This window comes from Eubalaena glacialis, chromosome 12, assembly GCF_028564815.1.
Source record: "Eubalaena glacialis isolate mEubGla1 chromosome 12, mEubGla1.1.hap2.+ XY, whole genome shotgun sequence".
Lineage (NCBI taxonomy): Eukaryota > Metazoa > Chordata > Mammalia > Artiodactyla > Balaenidae > Eubalaena > Eubalaena glacialis.
Genome location: NC_083727.1, coordinates 11,917,718 through 11,932,406, shown reverse-complemented (window position 1 = coordinate 11,932,406; position 14,689 = coordinate 11,917,718). Strand labels below are relative to the sequence as shown.

Sequence of the window (14,689 nt, the reverse complement as noted above, 5' to 3'; positions counted from 1 at the left end):
AATATATAGAAAGTAATGAAGTAATCAGTAATTAAGACTAAAACAAAACAATGTAAATTTGGCTTTTTGGCATTAATTTACGTGCTCTGATAACTCAACCAAGTTTGAAATGTTAATTTTTTCCACATTGACACACACAGCTGCATACCAGAAACCTGATATGATACACATTCACCTTCCTTTCCTAAGTTTAAAGTTGCTTTTTTTTTTTTGGATTCCCCTTCAGGCTTATGTGTCAGTCAGTGAAACAGCAAGTCGTCCTGTTCTTTAAAAGGTCTACCTTTTCCAGGACCACTCTGTAGCTTAATCTTCCCCTTTCCCACTCCCCACTGAAGAAGGAATGAATGCTGGTGTTCAGTTTTATGGGAAGGCCCTGAAGCAATTATGGAGGCAAAAAAAAAAAATGCTACACAAACTGAAATGACAGTATGATTACAGACAGCAGCCATTTCAACACCTGACGATATTCAGCAATGACACAGAAAGACCTTCTAACTAACCAGTAACAGAGGAAAATGTTTTCATTATCATAATGATATTTGGGGAATGACGAAGGGGTGGGAAAGGTCACTATTACAACCCTTCAAGAATAACACTTCAAAACACTGGAGGTGTTGCCTCATAATGTGCTCAAAGGCACAGCTGACTATGAGTCCACACACATTACAGCCAAAATGGGTATTTATACAGACACTCAAATTGTTCTATCATTTTTATTTTAGTTTCCAATCCTATATTCTTCCAAAATGAGGCATGAGTAAAAAATATTCATTAAATAAGGCTGTAAAAGAAGAAAGCAAGCCAAACCATGATAGGAGAAACATGTATGTAAATCGTGAGAGCTTTACATCATAACAATCCTGGAGATGTTAGATCCCACAGCTGACATACTGAATTATATCATTTTCACTCAGTATTGGAAGTAATTATATCCAGTTTCCAAGACATCATGTGTTTTCCTGGTATTAAGTTTTGTAAAGGGTACAAGGAACAAATAGAGAATGCCTTTAATAAAAGTGAGAAAACAAATGCAGAAGTATTCTTCACATGGTCATCTAAAAATCTCTCTCCTCTGACAAGTCAAGGTGTTAGTGAATGCTTTCTGTGGGGGGCAAGTAGCTATGGTCTAACTAGATAGTTTGCTGGTGATCTAATTTGATGAGGAAAGAACTTATACCCAATTATAAGGTACTTATGCCCAATTACCAATTCCTTGAGAACAAAAAACTGTATCAAATAGCCATTTTGTATGTTTTATGCCACCTTCTCATGGTGAGGGGCTCATGGCAGCCAACACTGTACAGTGGGCTAAGGATTAATTACCCAGCCCAGTGATATTACCTTCTTTCTAACTTGCCGCAAAGTAGGAACCCAAACACTGTTGAAATAAGGGCTGGACAAAACTGTTAGGCAAACTATACGATAATGAATCTACAGTATGAAACACAATAGGTGAAAAAAAGTTTTTTTATTATATAGAACACACAGAAAAGACTAATGCTATTATTCAAAAGGAATTTAAGATAATGTTACAAATGACTTTTCTAAGGGTGAAGATTACAGCATGATTTCAAAAAGTCAGCCTGCTTTGCTTTTTAAACAGGACCAGAACATGTACAGTAGAAACTCACTTACTCAGACTCATCAAGGAATTAGATGTTTGATTTAATAAATTTTCTATTCAACCAATGTAACTCCTTTAAGTGTTAACATTTCTTAAACAGAAACATACAGATGGAAACCTTTCTAAACTGTATTGCACAATTCTCTTCCTAACCCAAGAACAATGCGTCCAATTTCACCCTTTTCTTGATGACTTGGGTCACTGTTGCCTGTAGAGCAATGGCCTCAATGGTTATGATCCCTTAGTGCTGTGCTTTTTTTCAGGTTTATATTTGCTTTTTATAGCTTTTCTGCCACAGTAATAATTGTTACTTCTTGCTCTCGTCAGTGGGTCTGCTTCTAGCATTGATCTCTGTACTTACGACTTACAGTGGACTAGGAAATCACTTTGGCTGTAAGTCACCTTTTGCTAATTGGCTGAGCATTGTCTATGTTATGATTGACTACGGTTATATCTATATCAAGTAACTTACATGTGTAAAGTATGTAATTATCACAACAGAAAGTCCTCCTTATTTAAAATTTGCTAGCAATGAAAGAATTTCAAAATTCTACTACCTCTGATTAAAAACAGCTCCTTTTGTCAGGATGACTAGATTACTTTATATGTCCCTTTGCAAGATGACAGGGAAGGAGAATAATTATAATAGCAACCATTTATTGACTACTGGCAATAGGCCAAGCTCTTTACATAAATTTCTATCTATCCTTGTAATAACCACAAAAGATAACTATCATTCCCATGCTGCAGATGAGAAAGCTGAAGCTAAAAAAGATTCAAAGGCAAGCTCAGGGTCACAAAGCTAGTAAGTGACATATATGATATTTGAACATCAGCCTATTTGATTCTCAATGCCATGAACTCTCTACTTTGCCTATCAAGGAAGAAATAATCACTCTGTTTACCTATTATAAAATCCCAGAGGTAATACTAACAATAATCAATGCCTTACTATTTCCAAAATTCCATGAAATAAAACACATAACTTAACGGTTAGGAAGAATCCTAGAGCTTCTTACTCTGGTCAAGATGAAATATAGGAGACCAGATACATCCTTTTGCCTTAAACGAGAAACGGACAAAATAGTTGAGGCAATAATATTCAGACACTGGATAACAGGAAATGCAGGAAAACCTGCAGATCCAAGAAGCTCTCACTGCCCCACGGGCAAGAAACATGAAGAAAATGACACCAAGACACATCATGATGAAAATGCTCAAAACCAGTGATAAAGAAAAAAATCTTAAAAATAGCCAGAGAAAAAAGACAGAAGCAAAGATAAGAATGACAGCAGATTTCTTGTCAGAAACAACACAAGTAATAGCAGAGCAACATCTTAAGAGCACTGAAAAAACCCAAAAACCTGACACTATGTTTTTTAAACACAAAGGCAAAATAAAACACTTTTTCAGACATACTAAAAAAGATTTATTACCAGGAGATCCACACTACAAGAAATGCTAAAGAAAGTTTTTCAGGTAGAAAGAAAATGATACTAAATAGAAATATGGAAGAAGAGCACTCAAAGTAGTAACCACATGGGTAAATATGTAAGAATTTTTGCTTATTATTTAAGTCTCTTTAATATAGAATTGAGTTTTAAAATAAAGTAACATTGTATTGTGAACTTTACAACATATGGAGAAATACGGCAACAATAGCACAAAGGCCTGGCAGGAAGAGATGCAAGTATACTATTGTAAGATCTGTATGCTATACGTGAAGTGGTATACGTAATTACTTGAAGATAGACTGGGATATGTTAAAGACAGATGTATACTATACACCTTCAATAAACCACTCAAATAATAAAATACAGTTACAGATAATAAACTGCAGTAGACTGACTACTGGCCCCACAAAGATCCACATCCTAATCCCTGGAACCTGTGACTATGTTATGTTACATGGTAACAGGAGCTTGGCTGATGTGATTAAAGATCTTGAGATGGGGAAATAAGCCTAAATTATCCAAGTGGACCCAAGGTAATCACAAAGGTGATAAGAGGCAGGAGGATTAGAGGCAATAGTAGAGATGTGGAAGCAAGAGGTACATGAGCTAATGATGGCAGGTGGCCTCTAGAAGCTGAAAAAGGCAAGGAAACATTCTCCCCTGAAACCTCCAGCAGAATACAGCCCTGCTGACCGTGCTTTTAGACTTCTGACCCCCAGAACAGTAAGAGAAAAATCTGTCATTTTAAGCTACTGAATTTGTGGTAATTTGTTACAGCAGCAATAGAAAACTAATACATAAGGCAGAGATGGCCAGAGTGGTGGGAAAAATGCAAGACCCACTACACACTTGCCTATGAGAAACACACTTAAAATATAAAAACAAAAATAGGTAAAAAGGATGGAAAAGATATACCATCCTAACACTAATCAAAAGAAAGATGGAATGGCCATATTAATATCAGACAATGTAGATTTCAGAGGAAAGAATATCACCAGGGATCATGAAGATCATTTCAAAATGATAAAGAAGCCAATCCATAACAAAGATGTAACAATCCTAAATGTTTATACACCTAAAAATGGTGTTTAAAAATAGGTGAAACAAAAACTGATAGGACTGCAAGGAGAGATAGACAAATCTGCAATTAGAGTACAAGATTTCAATACCTTTCTCTCAATAAATGATTGAACAAGTAGACAGAAAATCACTAAGGAGATAGAAGACTTGAGTAATGCCAACTGACCTAACTGAAATTTATGCTGCATCCAACAACAGCAGAATGCATATTCTTTTCAAGAAACGTTTATCAAGACAGATCATATTCCATATGCCATAAACAAGTCTGAATTAATAAAAAATGATTCAACTCATGCAAAGTATGTTCTCTGATTACAATGGAATTAAATTAGAAATTAATAACAGAAAGAGATCTGAAAAACCCCCAAATTTGCAAACTAAATGATATACTTCTAAATAATCCACAAGTCAAATAAGAAACTATAAGGGAAATTGGAGCTAAAGTCTTTCTTTAATATCTCAAAAAATATTAAAAAGAAAAAGGAAATTTGAAAGTATTCTGAATGCAATGAAAATGAAAACAACATATCAAAATTTGTGGGATTCTCCTAAAGGTGTACTGAGAGGGAAATTTATTGTACTAACACCTATAAGAAAATAAGAAGGGCTTCAAATCAATGACTTTAGTTTCCACCTTAAACTATAGAAAGAACAAATTAAACCCAAAGCAAGAGGAACAAAAATTTCAGAGCAGAAATCTATGAAATAAGAAAACAATAGAGAAAAATCAGTGATTCCAAAGCTGTTTTTGTTTGTTTAAGATCAATAAAGTTGACTACTCTGTAGCCAGACTGATCAGTAAAGAGAGATATGCCAATTACCAACATCAGGAATGAGAGAGGTGACATCATTACAGATTCTACAGATGGTTTATTTACCATTAGAAAAATCAATATAATTCGCTATATTAACAAATTAAAAAAGAAAACCATACGATTATCTCAAAAACTCAGAAAAAGTATTCTTGCAAATCCAATATCCATTCATTATTTAAAATAAACAAAAAACTTCTCAGCAAACTAGAAACAGAAGGGACCTTCTTCAGTCTGAAAAAGGAGATCCAGGAAAAATCTACAACTAACATCATACTCAATGGTAAGAGTCTGAATGCTTCTCCCCTAAGACCTGAGAAAGACAAGGATGTTTATTCCTACCACTTCTGTTAAACACTGTACTGGAGGTCTTAGTGCAAGATGAAGAAAAATAGTGACAAATAGATTGGAATGGAGGAGGTGAAACTGTCTTTATTTGCAGATGAAATATTAATATATGCAGACAATACTAAGGAATCTACAAAACAGCTACTAATAAGTGAGTTAGCAAGGTTGCAGGATACAAAGTCAATATCTAAAAAAAAAAATGGTATTTCTACATAGTAACAACAAACAACTTGGAGTTAAAATTAAAAACCAATACCATGTACAATAGTATCAAAGAATATGAAACAGTTAAGGGTAAATCTGACAAAAGATGTGCAAGACTTGTCTACTAAGAACTATAAAACATGGCCATGAGAAATTAGAGAAAACCTAATAAATGGAGCAATATATCACGTTCATGGATCAAGAGACTATACTACTAAGATGCCAGTTCTCCCCAAAGTGATCTACAGTTTTAATCCAATCGCAATCACATGAGGCTTTTTTTTTTAAGTGGAAATCGCCAATATGATTTTAAAAGTATATGGAAATGCAAAGGATCTAGAATAGCAAAAACAATTTTGAAAAAGAAGAACAAGGTTGGAAGACTTACATTACCTGCTCTCAAGTCTTACTATAAAGCTACAGTAATTAACACAGATTGGTACTGGTGAAAAGACAGACCTATAGATCAATAAAAGAGAATTGGAAGTCCAGATATGGACCAACACACATAAACCTAATTGATTTTTGACAACAGTAACAAGGCAACTCAATGAGGAAAAGATAATATTCTCAACAAATGGTGCCAAAAAAAAAAAAATCTTTACCCTTACATCACAATATAGACAAAAGTTAACTCAAAATGAGTCATAGGCCTACATATAAAAGTTAAAACTATGAAACTTCTAGAAGACAGGAGAAATTCTTAGTTTGGGTTTTGTTTTGTTTTTTTTTTAATTTCTCAAAGTACTGTGACTCTGAAACATGCATTAAATTTAAGTGCTAAAATTTCATGCATTTAGATGGGGTAAGGTGGAAGCAAATTATATTGACTCCATTTTGAGAATTTAGAGTTAGAATGATCTCGCTACGATTAGTGTCTAAACAAGTTTCCTTACTGAAAATATTTTAGAGATACCTTCATAATTTTTCTGCTCATTGTAAGGAACTAGTATTACCTAGTGATTCATAGGGATTTATTGTAATATTTTACTCCAAACTGTAGATTTGTAGATTTTCAAGGTTGATGTTCCTCTCATTGTGCAAAAAGAAGATCGAAGTGAGACTTCTGCCTTTCACTGTTATTTTTGCTTTGTCATGGAATGTTTAGAACAAGAGGAGAGCAAGTTCTGGCAGAGTTTATAATTTGGCTCACCTGGAGCAAACCAACCAGGAGGCACTCTAACTACTAAATTAAGGTCTCTACTTAATCAACACTTGGAAAATTGGAGAGGGATTTTATTTTCCTCCTTCCCATTTACAATCATCCCTTGGTATCTGCAGGGGATTGGTTCTAGGACCTGCCGAGAATACCTAAATTCACAGATACTCAAGTCCCATAATCAGCCCTCTGTACCTGTTCAACCTCAGATTCAACTAACCTCGGATCGTATAGTACTGCATGTATTTACTGAAAAAAAATCTGTGTGTAAGTGGACCACTGCAGTTCAAATCCGTGTTGTTCTAGGGTCAAGTGAACTTTGAAAACCACTGGATCTTATGTTGCTTATGATTCTAAGAATTTGTACATTATTCAGGAAATAAGCTTTCAACTCAATTAGCATTCAACTTTTTAAAAAACTGAGATACAATTAACATATAACAGTACATTAGTTTCCGGGGCACAACATCATGATTAGATATATGTGTACACTGTGAAACTATCACCACACACTTACAAATTTTTCTTCTTGTGATGAGCACTTTTAAGATTCACTCTCGTAGCAACTTTAAAATATACAGTACAGTATTAACTGTAGTCAGCATGCTCTACATTACATCCCCAGGACTTATTTTATAACTGGAAGTTTGTACCTTTTGACTAACTTCACCCAGTTCACCCAAGCCCAACCCCCAGCCTCTGGCAGTCACCAATCTGTTCTCTGCATCTACGAGTTCACTTTTGTTTTGTTGTTGTTGTTTTTTTAGATTCCACATCCAGATAAAACATCCAGAAGAAAATGTAGGAGAGATTCTTAGTTTTGGCCAATTATTTTAAAACTAATGTGTAAAAAGCATCAAATTAAAAAAATTGATAAACTGTACATGATAAAAACTAAGTTTTATGCACAATCACAAGAAAATGCAACCACAATAAGAGAAAGAAACTCCACATGTCCAGTACTAGTTTGATGAGTTGGACAAAGTCCCAATGTTTCCACAGCCCTGGGGATTTTCTAGTGCTCCAAAGGAATAACATTACTGTTCTCCTACACCTCTTTCCAGATTAGCAGTCTCATGAACAATCCTTAATTACAAAAGTGCCCAAGGCATGGGGATGATAATTTAATTGATTACTTATATCAAAAATTGTATTGAGTGTCCACTAAGATAAGGCATTCATTTAATCCATAACAATCCTATGAGCAAACCAAGGCACAGAGAGATAGTTACCTGCCCAAAGTCATATAAATAGTAAACAGTAGAGCCTGAAGTCAAACACAGGCCATTTGATGCTAACAGTCTGTTCTTCACTACAAACTCATACTATAATGCTTCCACGTATTAGACATGTTTTCTTACATTACAACATGCTGATAGTGAAACCTATGTTATCACTATGTTCTTTCCCTTAGGCTGCCTCGTGATAATATTTTAAGAATTGAATTAAGCTACAAATGACATACTTTCAGCTAGCAGACATTTTATAAATTATTACAATTTCTTTAAAAAGTAATTCTATTAGCTTAGATATCACTAAAATGGAATCCTTAAAATAGATCACTCTCCTTCTGCCTTCACTGAGTTTTATGATTAATTTAGTACCTCTAAAAGAAAGTGGTTTTACATATTGAAACATTCTTTACAGGAAAAAGAAGTCTATTTGATATTTTAGTACCCAACATTTCTTTTTAACGTAAATTCCTTTCCTGCATATAAGACATTAAAAATTAATTTTGCCTCTTCTACAGAAACAAAAAAGAAGTCAAATACACATTTCTTGCACAGTAATTTTCCTTGAAATCAACCTTCATTGTTAGGAAAAAAAGTACAAAACTCTTGATAATCAATGCTACACAATTATTCACTTTCACCATTAAATAACACATTTAATCAGCTAATTAGATAGATCCCTACAAAGACAGAGAGACAACCTTTTTATCTCCCATGTGAGACATTACTGAACACCTGCTATGTGCCAGGCACTCTTACATATCAGGGAACAAACCAAACAAAAATCTCTACCCTCATGGCGCTTACATTCCACGGGGTGAGACTGACAACAAATAAGAACATATAGTGTGTCAGATGATAATAAATCTCATGAGACAAATAAAACAAGGCAGAGGTTAGGAGTGCGGGAACTTGAGTCGGCGGGGAGGGGGGGCAGGTGAGAAGAGAAAAGTACAGTTGTCTTTTAGTCTGTCTTCAAAGATCTTTAGTTGAGATCAGAGAGGAGAATATATAAATTAAGCTGGCGATGAGAAATGTGATTCACCTCCCTGCCTAATGAGAAACAATTACACGTAAGAGAGGGTGAGATTTAGGGTTAAGATGTCCCTTTAAGGGGAAAAAAGTCAGATGAGTCTTCTTCTCTCTGCCCACAAAAGGGTTAGATAAATAAACCTGCAGGGAATTACGCAGTGTTATTCAGTTTATTTTTATCATCTTACGCTCTCACCAAAAATAACAATATTATCACTTCCACCTCCCACTGATACACCGCTCTTTCCTCAAATAAAGTTATAAATCTGAAACCAATTCTATCAATAAAGGCTGGCAAAATTAGATGAAACTAAATACATAATTGTTTAAAGCATAAAAACTAGAAATAGCAAAATAATGAGAAAAAAATCACTAGGTTTCTAAAAAAAATTCAGAGGCATGAACACAAAGCCCTAGATATTCAAACAAATTTTTTCTAACTGTTCTAGCAGAAATTAAACATTTATCCATTAATACATACAAAAGCATCAGAATGTCCTAATTTTAAACCAATTTGTCCTCTTGTATGAAAGTAACAATGTAGATAATTTTATTGTTCTGCTGGACTCGCCTAATAAATTGCTACTCATATGAACTAAAGGCTAAGGGCTCTTTTAAAGTTTCAGAATTGCAGAGGAATCAAACAAAGGCCCTTTTAAGGGCATTAAGTGCCCCCCATGAAGAATTCCCTTTACAAGATCCCTGATATAATCTGTTCCACTGTTTGCCACTGTTTTAAAAATATAAGTCCCTCCTCATTTTAAATCCACATGTGCCTCCCTCAATTCTTACCTATTTGTTTTAGTTCTCGTCTAGAGAAGACCAAAACAAGCTGATCCTCCCCACCACAACCTTTGATAGGCAGCTGTCAATCCCCTCCCTCAAGGCTTCTCTTCTCCTGTTGAAACACACCCAATTCCTTCAAATATTTCCCATATGACATCACCTACTGTTTTAGATGCATGTATCATTTCATTTAAACCTCATCTTAACTCTACATGTACAATGGTACAACTTAATTTCTTCACTCAAAAAATCCTTATACAAATGCCTAAGCTTAACAATTAGTCTCTCTCAATGAGGCATATGTCTTCATCTTTTGCTTGTAGAAATGATTTTCTGAATTTAAATGAGGTTCTCAGAAGTCAGTATTGGCATTACTTAGTTTTACTTATTTTTGAAAGAATGGGCCATGACATGCACAGCTATTAGTAGATAAAAAAAAGGTCACACAAGGCAATTAGTTTATTTGGTATCAATGCATAAAGCAGGTTTATTCAAGCTGTGGCCAACAGTTCATGTGGGCATGCTGGCTAGAAATGCAGATTCCTATACCACTCCAGACTATGGAATCAGAATCTCTGGAACGAAGCCTGGAGAGCTGCAGTTGGAGGAGCAAACTATAGAATCCTTGGATACCCTGGGGTTTAAGAATCGTTGTTTGAAGATTTAGATTGAGTTTTTGCCTCCTAAAAAAGACACCAAGTATCTCACCTGTAATCCAGGAATAAATCGACTATCCTTTTCAACCACCAGAAGCTCAGCAACACCGGCATTGAGAATGGATCTTGTGATTCCACCAGGCCCAGGGCCCACTTCATAAACATAAGCATTTGTCAGATTGCCAGCTTTCCTTACAATTTTATCTAGAGAAAAGAAAGTTTCAGTCGATTACCTTGGCAAATGTCAACATATGGAATTTAAAAAGAAAAATAATCTACACAAATTCTTATCAGCAATTACTCAATCAACTAATCTTTTATATATAATATATAGAATATTTATCCGATTATTTAACGCTCAACCTAAACCAACATTTAGTGGTCATTCAATATTCTACCATGTAACTGGTGAATTGTACCAAATCCTTAATAAAAACAAGATTACCATAACAAATTTCCTTAACGTAAATTTAGCCGACATGGTCTTTTCTACTTGTTCCTCTGCCAAACCAATCAATTCCTAAGAAGAACTGCCTGGAAAAGCACGCTCCACTTCTCTACAGTTGTTGAACACTGAATATTTGAATAAGCAAGACGAGTTTCACACTCAGAATTTCCAGGGCTGCTAGTTAAAAATCCAGAAGCAAAAAGTGCTGGCAGTCTCTATTTTTACCAGCAGGTATCTAGTTGGTGGTCAATATGGCAATGGCAGCAAGTTCCTAGCTCATAAGACTTGCAGAAACTTGGATTCTTGGTTATTTTCAGGAAAAAGTGACATTTAGCAGTGGAGGTTTTTTAAGCTTTGCAAACGTGCAAGTTGATACGAGAAAATTAATTTTTTAATTAATCGATCTCTCTAAGTTAGCAGACCTTAAGAAATCATGGAAAAGCAGATTACTGAGGATTCACTACAATCAACCATCACTTCTGGAAAAACAAACAACAGACTGGTTTTATTGACTGAGATACTAAAATCCAAGCAATTGGGCTTCTTGGGATAGTGGAAATTTAGCCACTGAAAACATACCAGCACTTCACTGCATTGTTCACTGATACCATACAGTCTCATTTTTGCTTCCATTATTGATAACCCACCCTTGTAGGCTTAGAGTAAAAAAAACAGTCTCTCAACCATCCAAAAATTGTCTTCTCTTTAATGGGTGCCAGGAGAAAACTTGCACCCACTGACCATCTATTTGTTACAGGTGCTTTACATGCTTTCTCACAGCAAATCCTTACAGCACATTAACTAAGAACTACTATCCCAGTTTAACTTCTCTACACTTCCCGGTTTCCTTGTTTATTATTTTATTTGGGTGAGGTCACCTAGAAAACAAATGGAAGAGAAGGGACCCCAGCTCAGGTGTAAATCCTAAAGCCAATCCTTCCTCCACTAAAGACCAATGCCTCTCGGAGGGAACAGAGATTCTGCATTAAGCACAGGTATCGTGGAGTGAATTTAATATTCTCTCTTTTTTTTTTTTAATGGAGAGTTATCACAGTAGGTAGGACAGTCGTTCCACCTTAAACTTTTCAGAAATATTCAAATACAAATGACTATCAAAGAGGCACTGTCAATTCACTACGCTTGGGTTTCCATCTTGCCCTGCTCACACCTGAGCTTCTCACCTCACACAAGTACCTTAATTTCCCTTCACTTTGGTTCCTATAGAAGAGGGAATAATAGTACCTAGATTCCAGAATTTATTCCTAAAGGTGAATAAAGACTCACATGAAAAAATGTATATGAAGGATTTTTTTTGGAAATATAAAGACCTGTATTTTCAGTCCTGAAAACAGTGCTCTATACCTAGAATGTGGTTAATGACTAGTAGAAAAGGTTGGTTCTGGTTACTACCAGGAGCAAAGAATTTGAGAGGTGGGTAACCTTTTAAAGCTCTTATAGTAGAGCTCTCCTCGAATTAAAAGATGAGAAAACTGAAACCAAGTTAAGCTATTTTTACCCAGTTATACTGCTACCGATCTGTCCACACTGCTATTCTATGTCCAAAAAATAAAACATCCTATCCATGCTTTGTGGACTGTACTTCATTTAACAGAAAATGAACTTTCGGGGTGTGATTTATTGATCCTTTCAGTTTCTGGAGAGGGCCCAGAGTGAAATATCAAAACCTCAGAAACGTTAAGTATTCCAACCGTGAACTAGTGGCCATATTTAATATACATCGTATTCTTGGAAGTCTCATCTTTTAGAACGACCAGCACTCAGAAACGGTGGTAGAGCTTACACGAATATACACGTTTGTCAAAATGTATCACACTGTGCGCTTCAAACAGGTGAACTTTATTGTACTTTAAATGTTACTTCATAAAACGTGACTTCAGGAGTGGGAATGTAAACTGACTAGAATGTAAGCTCCTTGGGGACAGACTTCGCCTTGCTCACTCCCATATCCCATCTTCAGCTCTAGCACATAGGGGCTGGTTTAATATCTATTTACGAAATGAGTATTTGCACCCTCGAGGATTTTAGACGCAACAGGTAAACGTTTAAATAACGAATCCCATGAAACTGACACTCTCCCGACGTTGTTACTGATAAAATCCCTGCTCTAATTTAACTGCATAAAAAGCCAATCTAGTCACCACGTGCAGTGTATTTCGTATTGTTCACACACCGAGACTCGAATTCCAAAACCGCCTTTCAGGAAACGCGAACCCTTCTACGCCTAGTGTTTGCTCGGCGTCCGCACAACCTGCCTTCAAAAGCCCACGGCAAACACCCCTGAGCAAACAACGCATTCCACAGGTTCCCCGGGCGGCGGGACTCCGGAGTTCTTTCAGTTCAAAGCGGCAGAAGGGTCTGACTTAAGTCCACTGCACGCCTGTGCCTGACCCCCGTCACCCGCCCGCAGGGTCCGCGCGACCGCCCCTGACCCGCGCCCCAGGGACGCGGGGGGAAGACATCCGGGGAGCACTGATAAGCCATCCACCTGTCAGCCTCAAGTCCAAGAGAAAATTCTGGGATAGCTGCTTCACGGCTTGCAGTCTAAACAACTTAATGATTTCTCGAATCGTGGGTAACGGCGGGAGACGAAAAGTGCCGAGCGTCCTGGAAGCGGCCATGAACCCCGGCCCGGCCGCGCAGGTCCTTCCCCGCGGTTCCTTAAGTGAAGGGGGGCGAAGAGCCGGGCAGAACTATAGCCCGCCTCCGAGCCTACCTTATTGGTCAGACGTACCCCGCCGGAAGCGATGGGACGCGAACAGGAAGTCCGGGCGCACACATGGCGCATGCTCCCCGTCCGGTTAAGCGCGGTGCGGTCTGGGTACACGCTGGTTTCCGCACGTGAGGGCGGGGGAGGCGTCTACGGCGCCGGGCCTCTAGTGGTTGGGCGGTGGCCGGAGCGGCCCGGGGGGGCGGGGCGGGGCGAGGCGGGGCCTGGGCAGGAACGGGGAGGGGCGGATCCAGGGATTGGTGGATGAAGTTCTCCTGGTGGATGGGCGTACCTACAGCCCATCTGTGAGGGGTCGCAGGTGATTAGAGGCAAAACAGTTGATTGCTAATAACTCTCTTATGGTTAGGTGTTTTTAGAACCTCAGCACTGCATAGCAGGTTTCTAACTTCTCTTGGCCTTATTGTTACTTTTTTTTTTTTTTAATCTGTTAAGTGAACCTAATGGCTGCTTTAAAATTGTGGCGCTGAGAGAGGTCTCCTGGTGTGTAGATCCAGAACGTAGAGCAGCGCATGCTGTATGGTAAAGCCGCAGTCAAAGATGGCAGTTACAGCTATAATTATCTGGCAGGTGAATGCGGCCCAGAGGAGTTAAACCACATCAGCACAGCTGGTTCGTGAGAGAGCCAGAGTAGAACCCAACTCCTGTCCCTTCAAAATGTCATCAATTAGAAAAACCACTTTGTTTAGTACTTTAGGCTTTAGGAAGTGTTTTCGTGTATATATAAAATACTTGTTTTTGAACCTTTCACTAACAGTGTTGTGAAATAAATAGGGTAAATATTACTAGCCTCCGTTTAGAGCGGAGGAAACAAAAACTTTAGAGAGGTGAGATACCTTAATGAAACTCACAAAGCTAGAAAACTGTAGAACCCAGATCCAATCTAAGTTTCCTGACGCGTGTGGTGGTTGCTCTTTGTGCTAATCTGCCTACGAATTGAGTATTGTTTGTCGCCTCTTGCATAGCTCCCCAGAGTTTCCTTATTGCCCCTTCATCCTGCAAGCCTCTCTTTGTAGCAACTGGAAAACGAAGGATGAAAGGGAAGGAAAATTAAACATGATAATACTGATAATAGCTAACATTCACTGAGCTTTTCCAAAGTATCAGG

General features: G+C 37.3%; 1 protein-coding gene across 2 annotated transcripts in view; it reads right to left on the bottom strand.

Moving 5' to 3' along the window:
• The window catches only part of TFB1M (transcription factor B1, mitochondrial), a 57,019-nt gene extending 43,496 nt beyond the window's left edge, over nucleotides 1–13,523 (bottom strand). For both annotated transcript variants that reach the window (XR_009702975.1, XM_061207516.1), the window contains exons 1-2: nucleotides 13,342–13,523; nucleotides 10,440–10,591 (exon numbers count right to left, since the gene is read on the bottom strand). Coding sequence is in view for 1 of the 2 variants with exons in the window: in XM_061207516.1 (XP_061063499.1) it covers nucleotides 10,440–10,591; nucleotides 13,342–13,474 (285 nt within the window). In the remaining variant the exon portion in view is untranslated. The remainder of the gene's footprint in view (nucleotides 1–10,439; nucleotides 10,592–13,341) is intronic.
• Between the last annotated feature and the right edge of the window lie 1,166 nt (nucleotides 13,524–14,689).